At 45.9% G+C, this 26,227-nt stretch overlaps 1 protein-coding gene and 1 pseudogene across 1 annotated transcript in view; one reads left to right on the top strand and one right to left on the bottom strand.

Annotated features, from left to right (window-relative positions):
- The first annotated feature begins 3,868 nt into the window (after positions 1–3,868).
- LOC143960617 (patatin-like phospholipase domain-containing protein 2) overlaps positions 3,869–26,227 on the top strand; it is a 36,345-nt gene continuing 13,986 nt past the window's right edge. Inside the window, exons 1-2 of the mRNA XM_077469387.1 lie at positions 3,869–4,134; positions 22,168–22,400. Of these exons, the coding sequence (XP_077325513.1) occupies positions 3,948–4,134; positions 22,168–22,400 (420 nt within the window). The 5' untranslated portion in view covers positions 3,869–3,947. The remainder of the gene's footprint in view (positions 4,135–22,167; positions 22,401–26,227) is intronic.
- Positions 16,943–17,024, bottom strand: LOC143964602 (U2 spliceosomal RNA; annotated as a pseudogene).

Raw genomic sequence — 26,227 nt, 5'->3', positions numbered from 1 at the left:
AGACGAAGCACACACCATCTGCTTACCAATAAATGTGTCCTCTTAAAATGATGAGGTCATGTGTGCTTGTCATCTGCCTTATATTTACAGCCACTTCACTCAAAAAACAACAATGCAGGTATGATGTCTTTCTTCCAAAATTGGCCTTTCACCACTCCATCCAGTCCAGTACCAACCATAGGAAACCCCGTATATACAAAGAATAAAGCATGCTATAGTGCATGACCAGGACATACTGTGCTGTTTTATTAAAGTAATGTACTTACAACAAACTTTACTGGGATAAAGAGACAAATTGTTTACTTGGCTTGGTCATGCACTATAGCAGTGATGGCGAACCTTGGCACCCCAGATGTTTTGGAACTACATTTCCCATGATGCTCAGCTACACTGCAGAGTGCATGAGCATCATGGGAAATGTAGTTCTAAAACATCTGGGGTGCCAAGGTTCGCCATCACTGCACTATAGAATGCTTTATTCTTTGTATATACAGGTGTAGCACTAACCCCCGAAGGAGCTGCTGGTTATTTCTGGGCTTACCGTTACCTTCCGCTCTCCTTGTTGCATGTCTAGGGGATGTCCTGTGGTAGATGACCCAGTAACTTGAGACTGACAATAGATCCACTTGAATGGATTTTATTTGCAAAACTCAAACCATTGAACAGTCTTTTAACTTAGGATCAGAGAGTTGGAAAGGAAGTTCAGGTACTCTCAATGTCAAAGTCCAAAAAACATTAAAGAACTTGTTTACTTTGACTGCATCCAGAGAATAGCCATTCGCGGCTGGATGAACACTCAGGTTGGACAGTCCCTCTCACAAGGCTTAGCAGCCAACAAGGTGCTTACTCAGGAACAAAGTCTTTGTCACAGACGTTGTTGCAGAACACGTAGGGAAACCAAGCTGTAGAACACTTGTAGGATACCTGGATCTTTCAGCCTGCTTGGCGATATCCATAAGACCGGATTCTCTCTGTAACTTCAGCCCTTCCAGGCTCTTGTTAAGAAAACCAACCCGTGCGTGGTGTTCTTCTAAAGAGTCCTCCCTTGGAATGCTTGAAGAACACTGGGTCTCTCCCGAACCAGAGACGGCACCCAACCACCTCAGAATCCTCATCTAGTTTCCCCGCCTTGGGCTAAACAGCTCCGAGGCGTTAAAGTCGGGTAGATCTGCACCCCAGGCCATAGCCTTCCTGGGGGCTGGTCAGGGGGACCAGGACCATGTAATCAGCACGCCATACTGGACCCGAACCACGTGACGTCCGCATCTTAACCACTTCGAGCCCACCCTATAGCCAAAAGACAGCTACAGAGCGGACGCTAACTACCGGGAGGGCGTCCCTGGACGTCCTCCTGTTTACTTCCCTAATGCGCGCCACCGCGGGTGTGCATCGGGGAAGTTCTGTGTTTGGCCGTGTCCCTCGGACACAGCCAATCACAGATCGTGCTAAATGGCTAACGTGCTAAATGGCACAGCGGCCATTTAGCACTCGATCGGCATGTCCAATGAGCGGTGATCTCATATGTAAACCTATGAGATCATCTCTCATCGCCGGCTCCCCTCCTCACACAGAGACAAGCGTGTGAGGAGGGAGAGATGAACCGCTGCAGCGTCAGTGACAGTGCGCACGCACACACACACACACGTGCACATGCCCACCTGTGCCACCTATCAGTGCCATCTGTTCCCTGTGCCATGTGTCCCCAGTGCCACCTATCAGTGTCATGTGCCATCTGTGCCACGTATCAGTGCCATCTGCCATCCGTGCCACATCAGTGTCACGTGTCATTGTCCTGGTGCTCCAGGGCCTTCAAAAGTGTGATAGGTAGTCAAGTTAGATGTGTAATTTATGGTCCTAGAACACGTGATGGCGCTCCCTGCATGTTGCCCATCTATAAGTGGCTAGGCTGTGGAAAAGTCCCACACATGTGGTATTGTAATACTCAGGAGGAGTAGCAGAATGTATTTTGGGGCAATATTTGTGGTATACACATGCCACGTGAGAGAAATAACCTATTACAATGACAATTTTGTGGGGGAAAAAAATAAACAAAAAAAATCTTCATTTTGCAAAGAATTGTGCGAAAAAATTACAACACCAAAAACCTCACTATGCCTCTTACTAAATGCCTCGGAATGTCTTCTTTCCAAAAAGGGGTAATTTGGGGGGTATTTGTACTTTCCTGACTTGTTCGGGTCACAAGAAGCGAGATAGGCCACCAGTACATCAGATGTGATCAATTTTGTATGATTCGCACCACAGCTTGTAGACTCTATAACTTTCACAAAGACCAAATAATATCCACTAATTTGGGTTATTTTTACCAAAGATATGTAGCAGTATAAATTGTGGCCAAAATTTATGAAGAAAAATTTATCACAGAAACTGAGAAAAATTCGTTCTTTTCAAAATTTTCGGTCTTTTTTCATTCATAGCGCAAAAAATAAAAAACCCCAGAGGTGATCAAATACCATCAAAAGAAAGCTCTATTTGTGGGAAAAAGACAAAAAATTCATTTGGGTACAGTGTTGCATGACTGAGTAATTGTCATTCAAAGTGTGAGAGCACCGAAAGCTGAAAATTGTTCTGGGCAGGAGGCGTGTTTAAGTGCCCAGTAGGCAAGTGGTTAAATACCCTCTCCCAGAGGGCACCGCGAGAGGGCCACTCCCACTGACCTGGCTCTGAAAGAGAGTAACTTAAGCGCCTGACCAGACCATAGTTCCACGCCTGCCACAAGAGACAGTGCCCCCTGTGGTAAGGCTGAACATCTCACAGTCCAGTCAGACTGATACAAGTCAAATTTAGACAAACCCAAACCAAACTGCAGTTTAGGCAAAGTTTAATTTTGAAAAACTAATAGTGCATGCTCTTCAGGAGCCCGCCGCTACACAAGGTTTCCTGTGGTTGGTACTGGAGTGGATGGAGTGGTGAAAGGCCACTGTTGGGAGAAAGCCATCATACCTGCATTGTTGCTTTTTGAGTGCCTGCAAATATCCAGCAGATGATAAGCACACATGACATCATAATTTTCATTTTCAGTCATTTTTTTGGCAAGCAGATGGTATGAGCTCTGTTTTGGTGTTACAATGAAGTCAGTGCAAACAACTTACAGTGGATCTGCACACTTTTTTTATCACCGCAAAAATGTATTGACTTTTTATATGTAATGTATGTTTTATGCATATTATTTATTGCAGGAATGTACATGTACTAATTATTCTTGATATCTATCCCACTTTATTGTGGTTCACACTTGTATGCTGGATGTTTTTTCTTTGTTTGAGTCCCAGTCCCATCCTTCCGACAGAGCTGCTGTCTGGGGGTGGGGAGGGGGTTGGAGTTTGAAGGATGGTGGGGGCACCAAACCCCGTGTATATAGACGTCAAGTGGGCATCTCATAATACTCCATCTCCCATCCAAGTTTTACCAGCCCCCCCCCCAGTAAACACAAAACACATAAAAGTAGTGGACTATTGGGTGTGCAGGGTGGGGGATCCCATCTCGCCAGCGGCTCCTATGTGGGGTGCTCTGTGATCACACTGTGACTGGGAATACATGGGAGATCAATAGAAATGTTTGGGAGAAGTAGAATATGATCCCAATACTGAGCACTGTGATGTAATCAGATTGATCTTTATTGGGTAAGTCTGATTCTGTGGCATAAGCGCCCTGTGTTATAACGCCAGCCTGCATGACGTCACCCCCCTAATTCTCTCCTTCCAGACCAGCGCTAGGTGACGTCACTCCGGGGATCCTTACACGCAGGGCAGGAGGCTGGTCTCCTCTTCGGTGCTCTGATTTGCTGCTGCCTCTCAATGTAACGCCCCCAGGGGGCGGGTCTCGGTTGTCATTGTGGCCAGTCCTTTAAACGTTGAACGATCGGAGCGGGCGGTTCTTCCTTGGCATGTCATCCCAGTGATCGGGGCTGTGTGTCGTGTATCGCCACCATGTTCGATCGGGAGCGGGGATGGAACCTGTCCTTCGCCGGCTGCGGCTTCCTCGGGGTCTACCATGTCGGGGTGTCCAGCTGCCTGCAGGAGAGAGCGCCCTACCTGATCACCGAGGCCACCAAGATCTATGGGGCGTCCGCCGGGGCTCTGACTGCTGCCGCCCTGGTGTGCCAGTGCTGCCTGGGTGAGTCCTATGGAGGGAGAGGGTCCGCTGGGTGCTCAGAAGTTCGGCTTCTGGTGGTGCCAGACTTGGTGTGTCCCCCCCCCCCCCAATACTAGATCATGCAGGCTGTGTCTCCCCAATACTGGATCTGACCGACAGTGTTCCCCCCCCCCCCCATACAGGATCCCACATGTAGACATTGTGTCACCCCCCAATACTGGATCTGACCGACAGTGTCCCGTCCCCCCATACAGGATCCCACATGCAGACAGTCCCCCCCCCCAATACTGGATCTGACATGCAGACAGTGTCGCCCACCCCCCCCCCCCCCCCCCCAATACTGGCTCTGGCCTACAGGCAGTGCCCCCCCCCCATACTAGAGCTGACATGTAGGCAATGCTGCCCTCCCCCCCCCCCCCCCCCCCATACTAGCTCTACTCTCTCCCCCTACTGGATTTGACTGACTGCCCCCCCCCCCCTACTGGATTTGACATGCAGTCAGTGCCCCCCCCCCCAGTACTGGATCTGACATGCAGTCAGTGCCCCCCCAGTACTGGATCTGACATGCAGTCAGTGCCCCCCCCCCAGTACTGGATCTGACATGCAGTCAGTGCCCCCCCCCAGTACTGGATCTGACATGCAGTCAGTGCCCCCCCCCCGTACTGGATCTGACATGCAGTCAGTGCCCCCCCCCCAGTACTGGATCTGACATGCAGACAGTGCCCCCCCCCCCAGTACTGGATCTGACATGCAGACAGTGCCCCCCCCCCCCAGTACTGGATCTGACATGCAGACAGTGCCCCCCCCCCCCCAGTACTGGATCTGACATGCAGACAGTGCCCCCCCCCCCCCAGTACTGGATCTGACATGCAGACAGTGCCCCCCCCCCAGTACTGGATCTGACATGCAGACAGTGCCCCCCCCCCCCAGTACTGGATCTGACATGCAGACAGTGCCCCCCCCCCCAGTACTGGATCTGACATGCAGGCAGTGCCCCCCCCGTACTGGATCTGACATACAGCAGTGCGCCCCCCCCCCCCCCAGTACTGGATCTGACATGCAGACAGTGCCCCCCCCCAGTACTGGATCTGACATGCAGACAGTGCCCCCCCCCCCCCAGTACTGGATCTGACATGCAGACAGTGCCCCCCCCCAGTACTGGATCTGACATGCAGACAGTGCCCCCCCCCCCCAGTACTGGATCTGACATGCAGACAGTGGCCCCCCCCAGTACTGGATCTGACATGCAGACAGTGGCCCCCCCCCCCCCCCCCAGTACTGGATCTGACATGCAGACAGTGGCCCCCCCCCCCCCCCCAGTACTGGATCTGACATGCAGACAGTGGCCCCCCCCCCCCCCCCAGTACTGGATCTGACATGCAGACAGTGCCCCCCCCCCAGTACTGGATCTGACATGCAGACAGTGCCCCCCCCCCAGTACTGGATCTGACATGCAGACAGTGCCCCCCCCCCCCCCCAGTACTGGATCTGACATGCAGACAGTGCCCCCCCCCCAGTACTGGATCTGACATGCAGACAGTGCCCCCCCCCCCAGTACTGGATCTGACATGCAGACAGTGCCCCCCCCCCCAGTACTGGATCTGGCATGCAGACAGTGCCCCCCCCCCCCCAGTACTGGATCTGACATGCAGACGGTGCCCCCAATACTGGATCTGACATGCAGACGGTGCCGCCCCCAATACTAGATATTAGATCTGACGTACAGACAGTGCCCAGCCCCAATACTGGATCGTGCAGGCTGTCTCCCCCATACTGGATCTGACAAATGCCTCCCCCCCACCATAATGGATCTGACATACAGACAGTGCCCCCTCAATACTAGCTGACATGTAGGCAATGCCCCCCATACTAGCTCATGCAGGCTGTGTCTCCCCTACTGGATCTTACATACAGACTGTCTTTCCCCCCCCCTTTCCCCCCCCCCAATATTGTATCTGACATACAGGCAGTACCACCTGTATACCACATCCACCCTAAATAATGTACATCCTTCTATATAAAACTTGGAGCCTCTGCTTTCAATCGTCCCATACAGTCTGTGCCCCTTACTATGTAATGGAGAGTACCCCCTCATGTTGGAAAGGGTATCCAGCTAGAGACAGTGCCCCGTTTTGTTTAATGAACAGCCATCCACCCCTTTTGTGTAATGGGCAGTACACCCCCCCCCCCCTTTTTAATTCTAACCCTCCAGTAGAGCATAGTCTCTTTAGGCAGTGTTTCCCCCCTCTTGTATACTAGGGGTGCCATACAACTGGTGCCCCCTCCTGTAGTAGAGGTGCTAGGATGATGCCCCTTATCCTGTTACTGAAGGTGCCCTACTGGGGGGGGGGGGGTGATCTGTATCTTGGTGGTACCATAAAGGGGGGGCCCCCCCATGTCTGTATGGCACTTCCAGAATACAGAAATGTCCCTGAATCTGTATGGCACCTCGAAGATAAAGGGGGGACAATGTCTTTATCCTGAGGTGTCCTACAGATGTATGGGGGAGCCCGTATCTGTATTCTGAGGTGCCATACAGATGTATGGGGGAGCCCCGTATCTGTATCCTGAGGTGCCATACAGATGTGTGGGGGCCCTATCTATTCTGGGGGTGCCATACAGATGTGTGGGGGGCCCCTATCTGTATCCTGGGGGTGCCATACAGATGTGTGGGGGGCCCCTATCTGTAACCTGGGGGTGCCATACAGATGTGTGGGGGGGCCCTATCCGTATCCTGGGGGTGCCATACAGATGTGTGGGGTTGCCCCTATCCGTATCCTGGGGGTGCCATACAGATGTGTGGGGTTGCCCCTATCCGTATCCTGGGGGTGCCATACAGATGTGTGGGGTCGCCCCTAACCGTATCCTGGGGGTGCCATACAGATGTGTGGGGTCGCCCCTATCCTTATCCTGGGGGGTGCCATACAGATGTGTGGGGGGCCCTATCCTTATCCTGGGGGGTGCCATACAGATGTGTGGGGTTGCCCCTATCCGTATCCTGGGGGTGCCATACAGATGTGTGGGGTCGCCCCTAACCGTATCCTGGGGTGCCATACAGATGTGTGGGGTCGCCCCTATCCTTATCCTGGGGGGTGCCATACAGATGTGTGAGGGGGGCCCTATCTGTATCCTGGGGGTGTCAGTCTAGTACAGTCAGTCCTCCACAATGACTCCTCATCCATTGCAGTCTTATAGTAATGAGATCAGCACAGAAATCCAAGGAACAATTGATGTGTCCCATAATAATAGGAGGGGCGGTAGACAAGTGTAATATCTGATGGATAGCCTGTGCCCACCCATAAGCTCTTTTCAAACTGAATACTGTCACAGTACAAGGATCGGGACCATGTAATCCCCCATGTCCTCTTCCCAGCGGCTTTCATTTGTATGTAATCCTTCTCTGGGAATAAAGTCCTATCCTGATTGGTTGCCCAATGTCTTTTCAGGAACCTTAGCAGCTTTGAACTGTAAAGGATTGAACTGCCCTATCAAACATGGAGTCACCCATCACCCACCTTCCATCAAAGAGAGCTCTATACACTTCAGTTCTCATCCATTGTTGTGTATACAATGTAATAAGTTTAGGTTTTACGAAAGGAAATGTAATGTTTACATTAGGAGGCGGACATGTCTAGATCTGATCTCATCTCAGGCTGCTTGTTGTCTGTCAACCAGATTCCTTGTCTGTTTACTGCTTGATCACCTTTGTTATGATGATTTGGCTATTTTGCAATTTGAGTTATACACTGCATAATAATGCTGGAAATGTAGTCATACTTGTATGGGCAGTCATGTTGACTGTGTGTATTCTACAAAAGTATTGGGACGCCTGCCTTTACACGCACATGAACTTTAATGACACCCCAGTTTTAGTCCGTAGGGTTCAATATTGAGTTGGCCCACCCTTTGCAGCTATAACAGATTTAAAGGGCTGGTAAACTTTTTTTTTTTTTTTTTTTTTTTTTTTTTTTTTTCACCTTAATGCATCCTATTCATTAAAGTGAAAAAACACCTGTCAATGATTGATTCCCCCCCCCCCCCCCCATTTTACTTACCTCAAATGTCCCATAGGGACGTGCCGTCTCTCTGCTAGGGGGTTCTTGGCTGTTGATTGGATAGATTGATAGCTGCACAGCCATTGGCTCCTGCTGCCGTCAATCAAATCCAGTGACGCGGCCGCCAGGAGGCAGGGCTAAGTCCTGTATTTGGTGTCCATGGACGCCGAATACTGGACTCTGGGCGGCGCCTGCAACGCAACCTCCCCCCCGGGAGAGCGCTTCTCCCCAGGCGGGTATCTGATGTGGGGAGGAGCTGAGAGAGCTGCTGTGGGACTCCAGAAGAGCAGGATCGGGGCCACTCTGTGCAAATCAAGCTGCACATTGGCGGTAAGTATGTTTTGTCATTTAAAATAAATAAAATGAACCTTTAATTTCACTTTAACTCCTCTGGGAAGGCTGTCTACAAGGTTTAGGAGTGTCTATGGGAATGTTTGACTCCATATTGAACCCTACTGGCTCTATTTATTTATCTTTCTCTTGTGTACAGATAAGTGATAGACAATAGCTGATCACAACGCTGAGGCTCGGTTCACACAGGGGTGGCACAACTTGCAGCGTGACTCAGACGCGACCTGTGTATGTATGTATGTGTGTGTGTGTGTGTGTGTATATATATATATATATATATATATATAATATATATATATATATATATATATATATATATATATATATATATATATATATATAAATTCAAATGTACAGAAATGTGAGTGATGAGGCCCCCTAGCATGGTGCAATGCTGTGTTCGCCATGTATTCAGCAAGCTGGGATTCTTTGGGGTTGGAAGCTTTTTTTTTTTAAAGAATGTGTTGTTGCAGAGCTGACCTGTGATTGGACGTGGCCGGTGAGCTGACTTGTGGGTGTGTATCCCCCCCTCCCCCCCCCCCTTGGTGTGAGATTACAGCTGGTCAGCCGGTCATCACTGGGCTGTTACCATAAGAATGACACGATCTATAGGGAACAAAGGTCTCGGGGTTACTCCAGTTCAGGCAGACAGTTTCTATTGCAGATATTGCATACCTCCCGTCTTCCTATTTACTAACACGACTCCTCCTGACTGCAAACTGAACAAAGATCACATTTAAATAATCTATGTAAATCTGCACAGAGAAGGTGACAGTGCTGTATTAAGAAAAACAAAGCCTAGGAGTACTGATGATCTGTAATAATTATACGTTTGATAATGTATCTTACTATGTGCGCCTTATACAGACAAATCCCATCTAAGGTCTGGTTCACACCTAGGCATGCATTCAGTTTTGCAGGAACACACTGTGCTTCATTTAAAATGGTTTCCTATGGATGTAGTTCACATGTGTGCATTTTATGCAAAGGACCAGGGATTTTTTGTCTTGTTTTTGGTTCCATAGACATCAATGGATCAAAAACGTGTATTGAAAAAAACACAAAATGCGCCTGGAATATGCAGACTGCAACATGCATTCACTGGTATGACAAAGGCTCCGACATTGGGAGCTCGATGTGTGAAAATCAATGTTTTCCTATGGGGGTCTTAAAGTGGTGTTGCACATAAAAAAAAAAAAAATTCACCAAAAGCCCTTAAAAAAAAAAAAGAAATGAATAAAAATTTGGATTTTTTTTTTTATTTTTATTTTTTTTTAACTCTCCTCTAAATTCCTGTTGCTAGGCAGTCTCTCATAGTCTGCATTCTTCAGTGCCTGGGTTCTTGAGGTCACTTTTCCTTGGCACAGGAAGGGCTCAGCTTTGCCCCATCCCTCCTGTCAGTTACCTGGGACACGGTATGCGGCGCTGCTCGCGCATGCGCAATGGGTGCCTGGCTGTGAAGCCACAGCCGGGTATCCACAGTTAGAATGCCGGTGCCGCCGAGCGGGGGGGGGGGAACCAGTGGGGCTTTGTTCCCCCGCATCGCTGGACCCTGGGACAGGTAAGTGTCCGTTAAAAGTCAGCAGCTGCAGTCTTTGTAGCTGCTGACTTTTAATAAACATAAAAAGCCTGGAACTCCCCTTTTAAACTCGGCTTCTGAACCCATTTTTTGCATTCCAAAAGCCTCAATTCAAGTGCCTAGGAACTAATAGAAACGACCCTGTGTTGTACTGAGATAACGTAGAGGAGAGTTCCGGAGCAGTTAAAAAAAAAAAAAAAAAAATGCCCAACTGCTCCTAAACGTCTGTTTACCAGCAGCAGTGTACATGAAGCCTTAACTGATCCGACTTTGGCATGCGACTTGTGCTCTGCGGGTCTTGAAGGGGAACTCCACATCAGATAAAAAAAAAAAAGGCATGGGTCAGTAGGAGGGGCTTCAGGATGACATCATATGTGCTCAGATAAGGGTCTGGATCTTGGGGGGGGGGGGGGGGGGGGGCGACGCCACACTGTCTTCGGGGGTTCCCCTTAAAATCCACACCAGACTGAAGGGCCTGGTATGCTCTTTGGGGTGGCACCAATGCTGGTTTTTTATTTATTTTTTATTTTTTTACATTGTGCGTGGGTGGAGTTCCTCCTAAATATTCATTCCAGACAATGTCTGGTATTGTCGGGGATCAAAGTCTGATCCCCGTTCATTGAAGTCGATGCATGTCGGACTTCAAGTCGCAGGGCAAAGTCGGATCCAAAGTGGTACGACTGTTGTGTCGTACCAGTGTGAAACCGGCCTGTGAGCTCATTCACACCTATGCATTCTTGGTGCTTTTTGCAGATTTGCACTACAGAATGTGTTCCATGGGAAACCATGTTAAATGGATTGTAGTGCAAATATGCTAAATGCAAAAAACACTAGAAATGCATAGGTGTGAACCAGGCCTAAGAGGTCAGTTACACCTTATCTATTGTGCTGCACTGATCTACATAACCTTACCCAACCCAAGGTTATGTAGAAGACAATTGTTTCTATCTGACTTGTTTACTCCATATAATTCTGGTGCTCTGCATAACAATCCGTCTGCATTTTTGCACAGTGCACCTCCCCATCTGTTGCTGCAGGTGAATGAAGTTTCATTTTGTGGCAAAAGTTCAGGCTCGCGATGGATCACTTTTCAGAAGGCAGTTGTCGGGTGATCAGTAGCGATATGTTGCTTCCTGGACTCTGGTTTTATCCCTTGAAGGACCGCAGCATAATGCTGCAGCTGCATGCATTGCATGTGGTTACGGTTTAGCCAGTCCATTAAAATTGGAAGCATTTGTCAGCGATAATGCCTGCTACACACATGTGGTGTCGGTTTTGACGCAAAACACAACATCGTAACTACAGTATGTGTACCTCCCCCTCCGGCTGCCATTTTTCGCTCAAGGTGGGCAGCTGGTGAGATGGAAACTCCTCAATGTATCATGCCATCACTACACAAAGGCATGGTGTGTGCACGGGCTGGTTCCAATGAGCCCTAATAGAACAGAGGCATTTTAATATGTTTTAAATGCTGGTTTAGAAGATCTGTACAGTAGCTAGATGTCATTCTACTTGCAACAATGTAGTAATTCTTGATACAACATGGTAACGTGTATATATTTTTCACGGTCATTCGTTCTGAGGAGACTTCAGACCAGCAATGTTCAACTCCCAGGGTATAGTTAGTCTCCATTACTATCACAGATATCGCCATGCCTCACATAGAATATATAATGCTAAGGAAAGCTCTGACTGTGAACATCCTGGAGGCTAGGTTCCCACCTATGTGCGTGATTGCCACTGCGGGACCGCACCACCCATAAAAACATGCTGCCGCATAGTAGATGTGTGGGGCTGCCAAGAATCCTAATGGCACCCCTACTCACTGGAAACCTCAGCGCGCATTCCTTCACTGGGAACCCTACCGCACTTGTAGTTTTTGCGCAGACAGCGCTTTAAAAAAAAAAAATGGAGCAGGGACCTTTTCCCCTGTGTTTTTTCAAGAGGCACAGCAGCTCAATTAAACGAGTAGACTGTCGTGCCCATGCAAAATGCAGCCCGCAGTTTCACAAGTGTGAAACTAGCCTTGGGAAATGGTCAGAGAATATAGATGTGCTTCTACTATGGTAAAAGTCCTATATTTTTTGCCTCCAAACACATTTCTGTATTAGTCAAAGTGTCTATATACCTTGTGGGATTTATTCGTATTTTAGAGCAGTGTCTAGTGCTCTAGCCAATAGAATGCGAATTTATGTGCATAAGCGCATAATTGCATCAATGCGTGTAACTGCGCACCAAATTGAATATTTTTTTGAGCTGGCTTTTTCTACCAGCTTTTGACACCAACAATGATGCCTTATTCCTCCCACTGACACCAACAATAGGGTGTTATTCTTGCTATTGACGCCAATGATGGGGCACCATTTCTCCTGGGCCACTATTTCTTCCTCCTTTTACTGAAAAATAATAATAATAAAAAAAAATCTATCTATGGACTATATCTCTCCCCCTGACCACCAAGCCTGAGGCATTGTTTAATATCCAGAGTCTGGTTTCCCCCCATAAAAGTCTGAAGGACTATCTGGCTTTTTGTTTAGAAATTTTTGTCTTTGAGAATATTTTCTGATCAGGAAGTTCAGTGACCTAAATGGCAGCTGAAGCTGTTAGGAGTTTTGTATACTTTGCCCTCAGCTAATAGGTTGCTATAACACTGGTAATGATAATGCGGTTGTTTGTCTTCTCTAAAGATTTCCAAAGTGACCTTAGCAGGTCAGGCCATCCTCCGTTTGTCCTGGTAAAGTGAGGACATCCATGTCTCTGTAGTTGCTGTGAACGCTGAGTGAGATGAGGACGGTGACCTGACATGAGGTGCTATGCAGCCATGACATGTGGCTGTACAAACTTACATAGACTGTGTAGTTCAGTATTGGAAAATGTAGATTTTAGGAGCATGAGGTAAAAACAAAACCTTTCTTGCTGAGCTGTTTGGTATTTGGCCCATGAGGATGCTGAAATACAAATATGCTGATGTTTTGAACCAGCTAGTCAGAATAATTCATGAGCTTTCAGTGCAGATCTCCTGCAGCCTTTTCAGCCACTTCCTGTGTGTAGGCTGCATGTCATTACACTGCTCTTCTGTGGCCTCCTGATGGTGACCAGTGAAGCAGTGCCTTTGTTGCGTCAGAATCTGCATCCCGTCAGATTAGGGAAAGGAAGTGACATTCCGCCAGCTGCGCATGCGTCCACCGCAACTGGGTTTTCTCACCTGACAGAACACCTGCAGTCAGAAGTATCAGCGGACATCTTGCTACACTCGGCTACATCTTGAATTTCACTTTTTTTTTTTTTTTTGCAATAAACTGAGCGTCTATAAATATAATATATTGCCATCTGTGATGCTGTTTGGAATGGAGGTATGAGTGCTGCCAGCATTGCTGCAGAGGTTGAAGGGGTGGGGGGGTCAGCCTGTCGGTGCTCAGACCATATGCTGCATCAAATGTGTCTTCATGGCCCTCTTCCCAGAAGGAAGTCTCTTCTAAAGATAATGCACAAGAAAGCCCGCAAACAGTTTGAAGACAAGCAGACTAAGGGCTTGGATTACTGGAACCATGTCCTGTGGTCTGATGAGACCAAGATAACATAATTGGTTCAGGTTGTGTCCAGCGTGTTTAATGGCAACCAGGTGAGGAGTACAAAGACAAGTGTCAAAGAACGAGAGATAAAAAAATAACACTGTTCGGTATCCCTCCCTCAGCGCACACAGAAAATATTGATAAAAAAATAGTCAGCAGCTGCTATACTAAAACGAGATGCATCAAATATATGTCAAAGAAAAAATGTGAAAAAATTAGCAGCACTAGTGCAAAAATGGCAAATATCTAAAAATATCAATGAAATTGCTTAAGAGTCCACTTAAACAAAGTATCAAATGGTGATTTACTCAGTGAAAGTCCATTAAGAAAAGGCAGGTGAGTATGAACTAGAACAGCTTTTCTCAATCTTCTCAACACAGAGGAACCCTTGAAATAGTTCTCCAGTCTCGGGGAACCCCTGCTAAAAATTAGGAATCTACAATTCATGATACATTAGTGTGATGGTCACTGGGAAGAATGGTCCTTACACTTGTGATCATTGGGAAGAATGACCTCCTTACAGATAGCTAAAAAGATCAATGGTGTCAGTGGTAACTTATCTGAGAGGCAGAAATTGCCCAGTGCTGAAGAAACCCCTAGTAATCTTTTGGAGGATACCTGGTTGAGAATCACTGAACTAGACGATCGTGGAAGAAAATATTAGCAGCGATCCCAAGTAGAGGTCGACCGATATGGGTTTTTCTCTGGCCGATGCCGATATTTAGAAATCATGGCGGCCGATAGCCGATATATGATGCCGATTTTTTTTTTTTTGGGCCGATATGTTAGGCCGATTTTATTTTATTTATTTTTTTCCTTTTTTATTTATTATTATTATTTTTTTAATCCCCCTTTGATCTAACACACCTTTCCCATTGGGGCGTTTTTCAGGCGCTTTTGGGCTAAAAATAGCGCCTGTAAAGTGCCTGCAAAATGGCTCCCCTGCAGTCTGTGTGAAAGACGGAGTGCTTTCACACTGAGGTGATGCACTGGCAGGATCTTAAAAAAAAGTCCTGCAAGCAGCATGTTTGGAGTGGTGTATACCGCTCCTCCACCACTCCTGTCCATTGATATGAATGGGCACCACTTCCGAAGCGCATGCAATGCGATTTGGCAGCGGTGCTTCATGGGCGCATTTAACCTCTTCCTCGGCCGCTAGCTGGGTTATATGTGCCCCACTAGCAGCCAAATAGCACCGCTAAAATGATGGTGAAGAGCCGCTAAAACTTGCGTTTTTAACATCAACGCTCCAGTGTGAAAGCAGTCTTCATAAGTGATACAGAAAATTTCTTACATTTAAACATTTATTAAACAAACCTCCAATCAGTTTACTTGTATGTATGATTTAGATTAAAAAAAAAAAAAAAAAACCTATGTATTAAATAAAAACAGGTAGTCAAAACTTTTGACCGAAAAAAAAAAAATGGGCTAACTTTACTGTTTTTATTTTATTTTTAAATAGTGTATTTTTTTCCCAAAAAAATGCATTTGAAAGACCTCTGTGCAAATGCCGTGTGACATAAAATATTGCAACAACCGCTATTTTATTCCCTAGGATCTCTGCTAAAAAAAATATATAATTTTTGGGGGGTCTAAGTGATTTTCTGGCAGAAAATACAGGATTTTTACTTGTAAGCAACAAGTGTCAGAAAAGATTTAGTCTTTAAATGGTTAAACTGGGAACTTCTACACACAGAGATGACTTCATTCATTCAAGTGTAAACATTGTATCTTTCTGTTCTTTTCTTGGCAGTCTGCCCAGAGAGGAGGAAAGTGTTGCTATGATGACTCAGGCAACTCACACTGTCTTCTATACAGAAGTCATTTCAAAGTCCCGCTGTAGTTCTAAATCGGCTTTTTATCAGCAAAATCGGCCGATGCCGATTATTTAAAAAACGGCAAATATCGGCCGGCCGATATATCGGTCGACCTCTAATCCCAAGTCTCCATCACCACACCACTTGTGCCACAGCCCTGTAGGTAATCCACTTACCAGACCCTGCATTAACACGCTTATCAATCAAAGGGATAATCGCTGTGCACTGGACACTTCATCTATATTTTGCTCATTGCAAGCAATAGATAAAAAAATTCCAAATAGCGTAATCCAGTACAGCAATTATTTATTAGTTTAAAATTATCTTACAAAAAAACTTGCAATGTTTGCATAATATAAGGGCATGTAACATCACTACTTTTTTTTCTATTGAAAAAGCCCATGGCGTGCAAACACACCCAAAAAACTTCCACCCGGTGCATAAAAAAAGTGCACACACATAAAGAGTGAAACACTAAAAAGTGCAGACGGGTGCCTGATGTCCTCCAAAAGAAGGACCATACCCTGATCCCCCGGGGCGTTAGGCTCCAGACGGGGACTGAGGTACCAGACTCAACAAGTGGTCCCCGGACGAAACCGGAAGACCTCCTTTCCCCGGGAGGACTGCCGATACAGAACCTCCTGGGTACTTGGTACTGTGGGGGCTTCCCCGAAGGTAGGCCCCCCCTCATGGAGATTGGACCAAGCCAGAAGGCCTATGTCCGCTCTCCCACAAGACGTTCAGGATTGGTCCGAGGACCGACACCCTACTAATCAAAACGTGAAGTGACAAACAGTGACAAACACACACAAATAAAATAAATAAAAAGTGAGGAAGGGATAGTGAAGAGGAGAGTGAAAAGTGGCCATTGTGCAATACAATGGCCGGCCCTCCGGCCAGGAATCAAAAATTCCTCTGGTCCTAGCCAAAAGGCCGGGCCCTAGAGGCAGGTGTAAAAAAAGCATGTAATGGTGACGTGACCTAGGTGCCTAAATCAAAGTGCTGACGCACAGTGAAAGAAGGCACCCCTGGACTGCCACTCCAGGGGCACATCACCATGGGCTTTCCAACAAAAGCATCCCCGACAGCCCAGCCCAGACCACGACAGCCCCCACCACAGCCAGAAAGGCATGGAGATCAGCGAGCTTAGTGAGACCCTTTGCCATCAGGTCAAACCCTCACTCCCGTCACTCCTACCTAATTATATTCGAAAGGTACAGGCCGCCCCTCTGCTGGAACAGAAGAGCTAAGCGTTCCCTCCCGAAAAACTGACTGGGGCTAAAGCTGCCACAATCCAAGCCGGTCTGCCAGGGTCCCCTCCCCTGGCACCGACCAGTGGTTCTCCGCCCTCATCAGGAGGCTTCCCGAACCGGCTACAAACCAGTCCGGGTCACCTTTACACCAACAGGCTTTGCATTGCAACCGCCACCCCTGCTCCACCTCGCCGTAGAGCAGGGACGGTAAACAAGCGCCACCTATTGGCAACTGATAAGAACAGATACTACACTTGATCTTAGCCAAAAGGCCGAGAAGCGATCACTACTATGTCAGTCGTGCATTACCCTTTAACCTCTCACCGCTCCCGCGGTGTTCCCGGGGAGGACAGACGAAGAGAATCCGGCTCTGTAGATAGCTCGTAGCAACGTTCTGACGAAAGTGATGACCGAAACGCGTCAGGCTCTGTTCTGATCAGCAGGGGATTGGCTTAGAGCGGACGGATGCCGCATCCATGTCCAATCAGCGAGCACACACCGAGCCACCCACCCTGCTCTATGGGCGGCCAGGTAGGGGAACACAAGTCAGTTTGTACCCTCATGTCCATACGGATGAATGGAATTTTTGACCTGATGCTGTGGGGAAAAAGGGCCATACGTGAACAATGTGTGGTTTTTATTTTTATTTCCCTGCTAGGTAGGTGTGTGTGTGTGTGTGTGTGTGTGTGTTTTATTTATTTATTTTTTATTTTGCATTTATGACGAGAGGTGTAAAAAGGACAGGTCTGTTTCCAGGCAAAAGAACTGAGCTGTCTGGTTCTGCAGCAGTCCCAGTGCCATTGCGTTTTCCAGGCTCTGATTGGCTGAATCGTGCGAGCTGACTGCTCTCTTGGTCTGGGCTGCTCATGTTTCCCTGGAAAGTTTAGCATAGGTCATGAACTTGTGCCTAATAAGAAGTTAAGATGTCTCAGCAGTTAGCAATAGCAAGGTTTATTTTTTTATTTTTTTTTTCCAACGTAAATTCAGGGCTAGGAGTAGAGAGCTTTGAGAAATCACATCATCTTCTGAGAAACAAATCTAACGTGACTCACCAAGGACAAAGCATGTAAAGTACAAGTTATGATCTAGAATACAAAGTTCAGTAGTAGCGTGTTTAAAGATATAAATCTATCTTGTTTATATGGACTTTATCTCTATTTTTATGTAATCTGGAGACAAAGCAGTACTTTGTAACTGATATACTGAAATAGCCAGGCAAAAGTTAACATTGGTGACTGAGTGCTGTGCCCAGTTGATGCCATCTCGCCTCTTACTCTTTCAGGGCACACAGGTAGCAGCAGGTGCTATAGGTTCTTGCTGCTGTCGGTCAAATCCTATGAGGAGGGAGCAGTGGGTGTGGCCATGCCACACTGTGTGCGTCTATGGATGCACACAGCCCAGGTCAGGCACATGCCTTTTTGGCTGCCCTGTAGCACACAGTTTGCTGAGGGGGTAAATGCAGCAGAAGACGGGCAGACAGTGTTGGCGGGGGACTGCTCTGCAATACAACTGTACCCCATCCCTGACAATTATTTAAAACCCATATTTTTTTTTTTTTTTGCATAGTGTACCTGAAACAGTAGCTTTATTTTGTTTTTCCTTATACATTCAGGGCGGCAAGTACTGAGAGATTAGAGGAATCGCACTGATATTCTTCTGAGAAACTAGTTAATGCATCTGATGTGACTCAGAGGGCAAACCATATAGAGTGAAAGTAGTTCTTGAAATCAAAGTTTGGTAGTTTAGCAGAGATAATTTTGTTGATTGTTCCTGCTTTATCTGTAATGTTGTATAATGTCTTGCTTTTAAGTGTGTGTAATGTACGTGTATATATTATACATACATTGCATACACACCAGCCACTTTATTAGGTACACCTTGCTAGTACCGGGTTGGACCCCTTTTGCCTTCAGAACTGCCTCCATTCTTTGTGGCATAAATTCAACAAGGTGTTGGAAACATTCCTTAGATTTTGGCCCATATTAACACGATAGCATCACACAGTTGCAGATTTGTTGTCTGCACATTCATGAGAATCTCCCAATCCACCACATGCCAAAGGCGCTCTATTGGGTTGAGATCCGGTGACTGTGGAGGTCATTAGAGTACAGTGAACTCCATTGTCCTATCCAAGAAACCAATGGTGAGGTGATTTGAGCTTTGTGACATGGTGCTGGAAGGAGCCATCAGAAGATGAGTACACAATACTCAGGTAGGTTGTGGTGTTTAAACAATGCTCAGTTGGTTCTAAGGGGCCCAAAGTGTGCTAATAAATTATCCCCCACACCATTACACCACCACCACTAGTCTGAACTGTTGATACAAGGCAAGTCGGATCCATGCTTTCTTGTTTACACCAAATTCTGACCCTAACATCTGAATGTCACAGCTGAAATTGAGACTCCTCAGACCAGGCAACGTTTTTCCAATCTTCTGTTGTCCAATTTTGGTGAGCCTGTGCGAATTGTAGTCTCAGTATCCTATTCTTAGATGACATTAGTGGCACAGTGTGGTCTTCTGTTGCTGCAGCCCATCTACTTCAAGGTTGGATGTGTTGTGCGTTCAGAGATGGTATTCTGCATACCTTGGTTGTAACGAGTGGTTATTTGAGTTACTGGTCCCTTTCTATCATCTCAAACCAGTCTGCCCATTCTCCTCTGACAACAAAGCATTCTCATCTGCACAACTGCCACTCACTGGATATTTTCTTTTTCGGACCATTCTTTGTAATCCCTAGAGATGGTTGTGTGACAGTCCCAGTAGATGAGCAGTTTTTGAAATGCTCTAACTAGCCTGTCTAGCACCAACAACCATGCCTGCTTCATAGTCACTTAAAGAGAAAGTAAAGGCAGGAAAAAAAACACACCCTGTAAGGCAAAGGCATAATAAGCTAGTATGCATAGCATACTAGTTCATTAGGCAAGTTATTCATGAGATGGAAGCCCCAGAAGCGACCATCGTTCTTCTCCGCCACCATCTATCCCGAGTGACTTCTGGATATCGCAGCTCCGGCACTGTGAGCCGCAATGACGTCACTCCCGCGCATGCGCACGGGAGCCGCCACTAACGGCACGATCGCCGTTAGCAGTGGCATGCTCAGTGCGCCGCTGTCTACGGCGCATGCACCGTAGAAACCGGTGCCAGTCTTTTGCAAATATCTCTTAAACCGTGTAGGAGGTATTTGTTGCACCTACATGTAAGTCTTAATCTAGGCTTACCTGTAGGTAAAAGTGGTCCCAGAGGGTTTACAACCACTTTAAATCCCCATTCTGATGCTCGGTTTGAACTTCAGAAAGTTGTCTTCACCACATGTAGATGCCTAAATGCATTGAGTTGCTGCCATGGGATTGGCTGATTGGCAATTTGTGTTGCCAAGCTATTGAACAAGTATACCTAATAAAGTGGCCGGTGAGTGTATATAATACACACAGTATAATATAAAATGACCAGGGCAGTGTACATAAGGAAATAAACTTGTGTAATCTTTAAAATGACAGCTAGGATACTATACAAAGCCTGTTATTGCTTGTGTTTTTTGTTTTTTTTTCCTGTTTTATAATCCCAGGCTTAACATAGACCTGAAACAGCTGGGGTGTTTTTTTTTTTTTTTTTTTTTTTTTTTTTTTCTTTTTATACAAATATGAAATATTTAACAGACTCGAATAAACGGGAGATCTTCATGTTCATTCAAGTGAATGTATGTCCTGGCATTTTCTAGGAATTTGCTTGTCAAATATAATCATCATGTGAATGCTAAAATCCAATTATGAGAAACAAATTCCACAATACAGATGATGATTTACTGTAAGAGCCCAGCCCCCAGAAGATATGACGCTTTAATGGGCACATTGTGTTCTGCATTGCCCAAGTCCCTTCATCAATTATGAATCGGCTCTGCCAAGACTGAAGCATGTCCACTCAAGGTCATCATTCTCTCTTGATTATTTTACCACTTTAGATGACAAAGTTGGGCTGGACGAATAATGATGCGTTTTCACGAATGTTCTGAGAATATTTTGCATGCCGCAAAATTCTAATGGTAGCAGAAGTAAAATGAGTCCCCTCCCTTGGTCACCATTCCTGCTTCAGAAAAGGGCAAAAGCTTTGGGTTTAATGAGTAATCAAATTTTAACTTCAAAGACCACTGTTATTAAACACTGAATACTGAATTCTAAATGCTAAAATGTGTGTATTCAGTAGATGTAACGCCATAGTCTAATGCAATCCATTAGTCTTCCACAATCATTGCGGGCAAATCTGTCCAACAAAAGTGAGAATGACAGAGGTGAGGATAAACTATGATCTGTAGCCACGATGGTTTGTTTTAAAAATTGAAATTGCACATTTTTTTAATCATCATACCTTTGCCCACTGTCCTGGTGTTGAAAAATGTTCCCTCTAACGTGCCTTTCTGTTTGCTTTCTGGATTATTCTGCAATGATGCAGGCAATTAAAACATGCGGTCCAAGTCACCAGAAATGACCCTCTTAAGGGTGTCCAGCTTGTGTAGAAAGGAGGATGTTGACTTTTATTGTGTGGACATCATGGCTTCAGTGATTTTTAACATTGACCTGATTTTTATTTTTATTTATTTTTTTGTGTATAGATGGCTACCTTTTTAAGTGAACATTGGCAAAACAGCAAGGCTTCTTTTATTGTCCTTCTCCCTTAGTGGCTCAGGTCGGATTTCCATTTGGAGCCGACAAAAGGTTGATGGTCTCTTATCCCCCATGTAACCACATTCAGCGGAGCACATGCATTGCCGCCTATTTGCCTATATATCCTGACACACTGGGTATTTTAACATTACCCAACACTGAACTGAGTGCTAGGGCAGTGAAGGCAAGGTATGCATATACAGCTGGTGGATCAGGCTTAAAGGAGAAGTCCAGCCTAAAATCGTTTGACTGGGCTTCTTCTATGGCTTGCAGGCATGCAATTTGTTGGAGCCCAACTCTAGCTTGGGTCAAAAAAAAAAACACCAACCGACTTATAATTGCAGCTCCATGGTACATGGTGTCGTTCTCTGCAACATTTATAATCTTCCTACCTCAGGTGTAAGAGGAGGGAAGAGGATATGACTGCACTACACTAAAGACATTTGGGAAATGGGCTATGTGTAGGGTGTGTTTGGGGTTTCTTTTTTTTTTTTTTTTTTCTTTTTTTTTCCAGGGGTGATCCAATGGTGGGTAAATGGCATGGAGGGAAAAGGGTGCAAGGCTGGTGACCCTGAAGTTTTAGAATGTCGCTTTTCCCTGCTTCCCTCTGAGAATGCAGTCTGTATGTTCCGTATTAACTTCATATTAAACTATTTGTTTCCTCATGGGGGCTAATGCCCAAAAGACTGGGCTCCCTCTGAAGAGGTTATAGTTGACATAACAATATACAGCAGTTCTAAGGATGCTCTCCATGCTTTCTCATTTGCAGCTCAATGTTGTTCAGAGGTAATGGAGGTGGCCAAGGAAGCCAGAAAGAGAAACCTGGGCCCGCTGCACCCTTCCTTTAATCTGGTCAAGATCCTAAAGGACGGACTCTACAGAAATCTCCCTAAAAATGCACATGAGCTGGCATCGGGAAAACTGTGTGTATCCCTCACCCGCGTCTCCGATGGAAAGAACGTCTTGGTGTCGGAGTTCAGCTCAAAGGAGGAGCTTATTCAGGTAAGCTGCATGTCAGTGGTGTACAGTACTGAATGACACAAGATGACTTCCCTGATGTACAGGTTTTATAAACCAAGCACCAGCGAGATGGCGAACAGGAAATCAAGAAAAGATCTCCTTTCAGCATAGATGTCTGGTTTTGTTTTTTTAATGTATGTTCCTAAAATGGACCAAAAATGTAGGCAAAAATTCAATTGATTGGGGAAAGATCTTGCATTATATGCCTGGTCACAAGCACCCTTGGCACTTCCTTTTTAGATCAATCTTGGGAAATGCTTTTATTCTGATGAATTCAGAATTGCCGTATTTATCACAACGCACCGGTGTATAACGCGCACCCCAAGTTTAGGAGGGCATTTTAACCACTTGAGGACCGCCGTATTGCCATTGTACGTCAGCACAATGGCACAGGCAGGCACAATCACGTACATCTACGTGATTGCCTTCCAGCGGGTGGGGGGTCCGATCGGACCCCCTCCCGCTGTTTACGGCGGTCCGATTCGGTCCAGGAGCGCTCCGTGATGAGGGGATGGCCGTTGGTTTTCGGCCACCCCCTCTGGATCGCTCCTGGCCAATGAGAAGCTTCCTCCCCTGTGTATTGTTTACACAGGAAGGAGGAAGTGATGTCATTCTCCTCGGGGCGGTCTTTTTGACCGGACTACGAGGAGAAGAGTAAAAGTAAGTGTGCACCAACACTACACTGACATGTAGGTACACACAGGCACACAAACCCCCCCCCGTCAGGTTTTTATATAGCGCCAGGGACCCCCATATACTACCTAATAAAAATTTGAACCCCCTGATTGCCCCTAGTTAACCCTTTCACCACTGATCACCGTATAAGTGTTACGGGTGACTCTGGTTAGTTTGTTTTTTATAGCATTTTATATTCAAATCCGGAAGGCAGTGCTTGGTTTTCGGGGTCCCGTACGTGGCTAGGCTCCCAAAAAGTCCCCCACATGTGGTATCCCCGTACTCGGGAGAAGCAGCAGAATTTATTTTGGGGTGTAATTTGACTTCTGCCCATAGCATGTGTGAGCAATATATCATTTAGTGACAACTTTGTGCAAAAAAAAAAAAAGTTTGTAATATTCCCGCAACTTTTGGCAAAATATAAAATATTCCATGGACTCAACATGCCTCTCAGTAAATAGCTTGGGGTGTCTACTTTCCAAAATGGGGTCATTTGGGGGGGTTTTGTGCTATTTTGGCATTTTATGGCCTTCGAAACTGTGATAGGTAGTGAGGAGTTAAATCAAAAATTTGCACCCTTAGAAATCCTGAAGGTGGTGATTGGTTTTCGGGGTGCCGTGCGCGACTAGACTCCCAAAAAGTCCCACACATGTGGTATCCCCGTACTCGGGAGAAGCAGCAGAATGTATTTTGGGGTGTCATTTCACATATGCCCATAGCATGTGTGAGCAATATATCATTTAGTGACAACTTGGTGCAAAAAAAAAAAAGTTTGTAATATTCCCACAACTTGTGGCAAAATATAAAATATTCCATGGACTCAACATGCCTCTCAGTAAATAGCTTGGGGTGTCTACTTTCCAAAATGGGGTCATTTTGGGGGGTTTTGTGCTATTTTGGCATTTTATGGCCTTCGAAACTGTGATAGGTAGTGAGGAGTTAAATCAAAAATTTGCACCCTTAGAAATCCTGAAGGTGGTGATTGGTTTTCGGGGTGCCGTGCGCGACTAGACTCCCAAAAAGTCCCACACACGTGGTATCGCCATACTCGGGAGAAGTAGCGGAATATATTTTGGGGTGCAATTCCACATATAACCATGGCATGTGTGAGCAATATAATCATTTAGTGACAACTTTTTGTAAAAAAATTTTTTTTTTTTTTTTTTGTCATTATTCAATCCCTTAGGACAAAAAAAATAAATATTCAATGGGCTCAACATACCCATCAGCAATTTCCTTGGGGTGTCTACTTTCCAAAATGGGGTCATTTGGGGGGGATTTGTACTGCCCTGCCATTTTAGCACCTCAAGAAATGAGATCGGCAGTCATAAATTAAAAGCTGTGTAAATTCCAGAAAATGTACTCTAGTTTGTAGACGCTATAACTTTTGCGCAAACCAAAAAATATACGCTTATTGACATTTTTTTTACTAAAGACATGTGGCTGAATAAATTTTGCCCTCAATGTATGACTAAAATTTAGTTTATTCGATTTTTCTTATAACAAAAAGAAGAAAATATCTTTTTTTTTTTCAAAATTTTCGCTCTTTTTCCATTTATATCGCAAAAAAAAAAAAATCGCAGAGGCAATCAAATACCATCAAAAGAAAGCTCTATTTGTGGGAAGAAAAGGACGCAAATTTCGTTTGGGTGCAATATTGCATGACCGCGCAATTACCAGTTAAAGCAGCGCAGTGCGAAATTGCAAAAAGACCTCTGGTCCTTAAGGTGTTTATTGGTCTGGAGCTGAAGTGGTTAAGGGAAAAAGTTTTAGGAGGGAAGTTTAAGGAAAAAAAAACCTTACATTTAAATGCCCGTCAATGCAGCCTTATCAGTGTGCATCTGCAGCCTTGTCCATCATTGCAGAATGATCAGTGTCATTTGCAGCTTGCCCAGCGCCGTTTGCAGCCTTGCCCATGTTTAAATTTCCCGCCGCCGAGACAGACCGAGCGAGCGCCACCGAAAAAGACTGAGCCGACTGTACTGTGTATTTGGCTTGGCTCCGCTCGCAGTCCCAGTCCTCTCCTACCACTCCAATGTGAAAGCCCTTGGGCTTTCACACTGGCGTGGTGCGCTGGCAGGACGTCAAAAGTTTGAGGTGCTTTAGGAGCAATGTATACACCGCTCCTAAAGCACCCCTGCCCATTGAAATCAATAGGCAGTGGCGCTTTGCGGGCACTTTTAATTACTTTTTGGCCGTTAGCGGAAGTTAAAAGCAACTGAAAAACAGTTTGAAAGTTTGAAAGTGCCCTTATTCTTACCCGAGCCTGATCCGATCCAATCTAGCGACTTGCACAAGAGTATGGCACAGAGCTAGTAAGTATAGAGATGTTTGTTTAAAGTAATTATTTAAAAAAAAAATTTTTTTTAAAGAATCTCTGAAAAAAAAAAACAATCCATTGGTCATTGGGAAGAATGGCACCTTTACAGTGGTGATCAAAAGGCCACCCTTATGGGCAGGCTAACAAGATCATTGGTGTCCTACAGCTCCCCCTGCCAAGTGGTGTTGGCTCCTGAACTATGCAGGTGGGAGGCCAAATAATCACAGCTTGTGGAATCCTAGGGTTCCACAGAACCCTGGTTGAGAATGGCTGCTCCAATACTGGCAAAGGAAAGGGAGAGGTAATTTAGACAACGCTCACACTAGTGTTAAAAACCTAATTGTTATTTAACCACTTCCAGCCCTACAGGCACCTGCAGCCATTATCCTGGTATTGATTTACAGCCAGCAATGGGCTTTCAGCTTTGATCCTTTTAACAGGATGTGGAAGAGGGCCACTGCTGCTGTTCCTGGGCTCTCCTGTGCCATTGGGAAACCCAGGACCTCTGCACACTGATGAGCTGCCTGTTGACAGAGGAGAATGAATGAAGCTGGAAATTACAAGGATGTTGTCACTTTCAATTTTGGCTTGCCATTTACTAGCCACTACCAGCTAGGCAAGCATCAGATCAAATCGATCTCGGTTTGATCAGATGCTTTTGAGAACAGTGGAGAGATCAGGGGTTTAATGGACCCAAGATCTCTCCATAAAGAGTACCTGACCCTGCCCATGCAGCTATTATAGAAGGTTGTACCGATAAGTCTTGCATACTAAATCTGGCACTTTCTGATGTAAATAAGGGAAAGCTGGAAGT

This window comes from Lithobates pipiens, unplaced genomic scaffold, assembly GCF_037356315.1.
Source record: "Lithobates pipiens isolate NorthernLeopardFrog02 unplaced genomic scaffold, aLitPip1_a1.2 Scaffold_8, whole genome shotgun sequence".
NCBI lineage: Eukaryota > Metazoa > Chordata > Amphibia > Anura > Ranidae > Lithobates > Lithobates pipiens.
The sequence above is the reverse complement of the archived record's forward strand: the minus strand, read 5'-3'. Positions and strand labels throughout refer to the sequence as shown.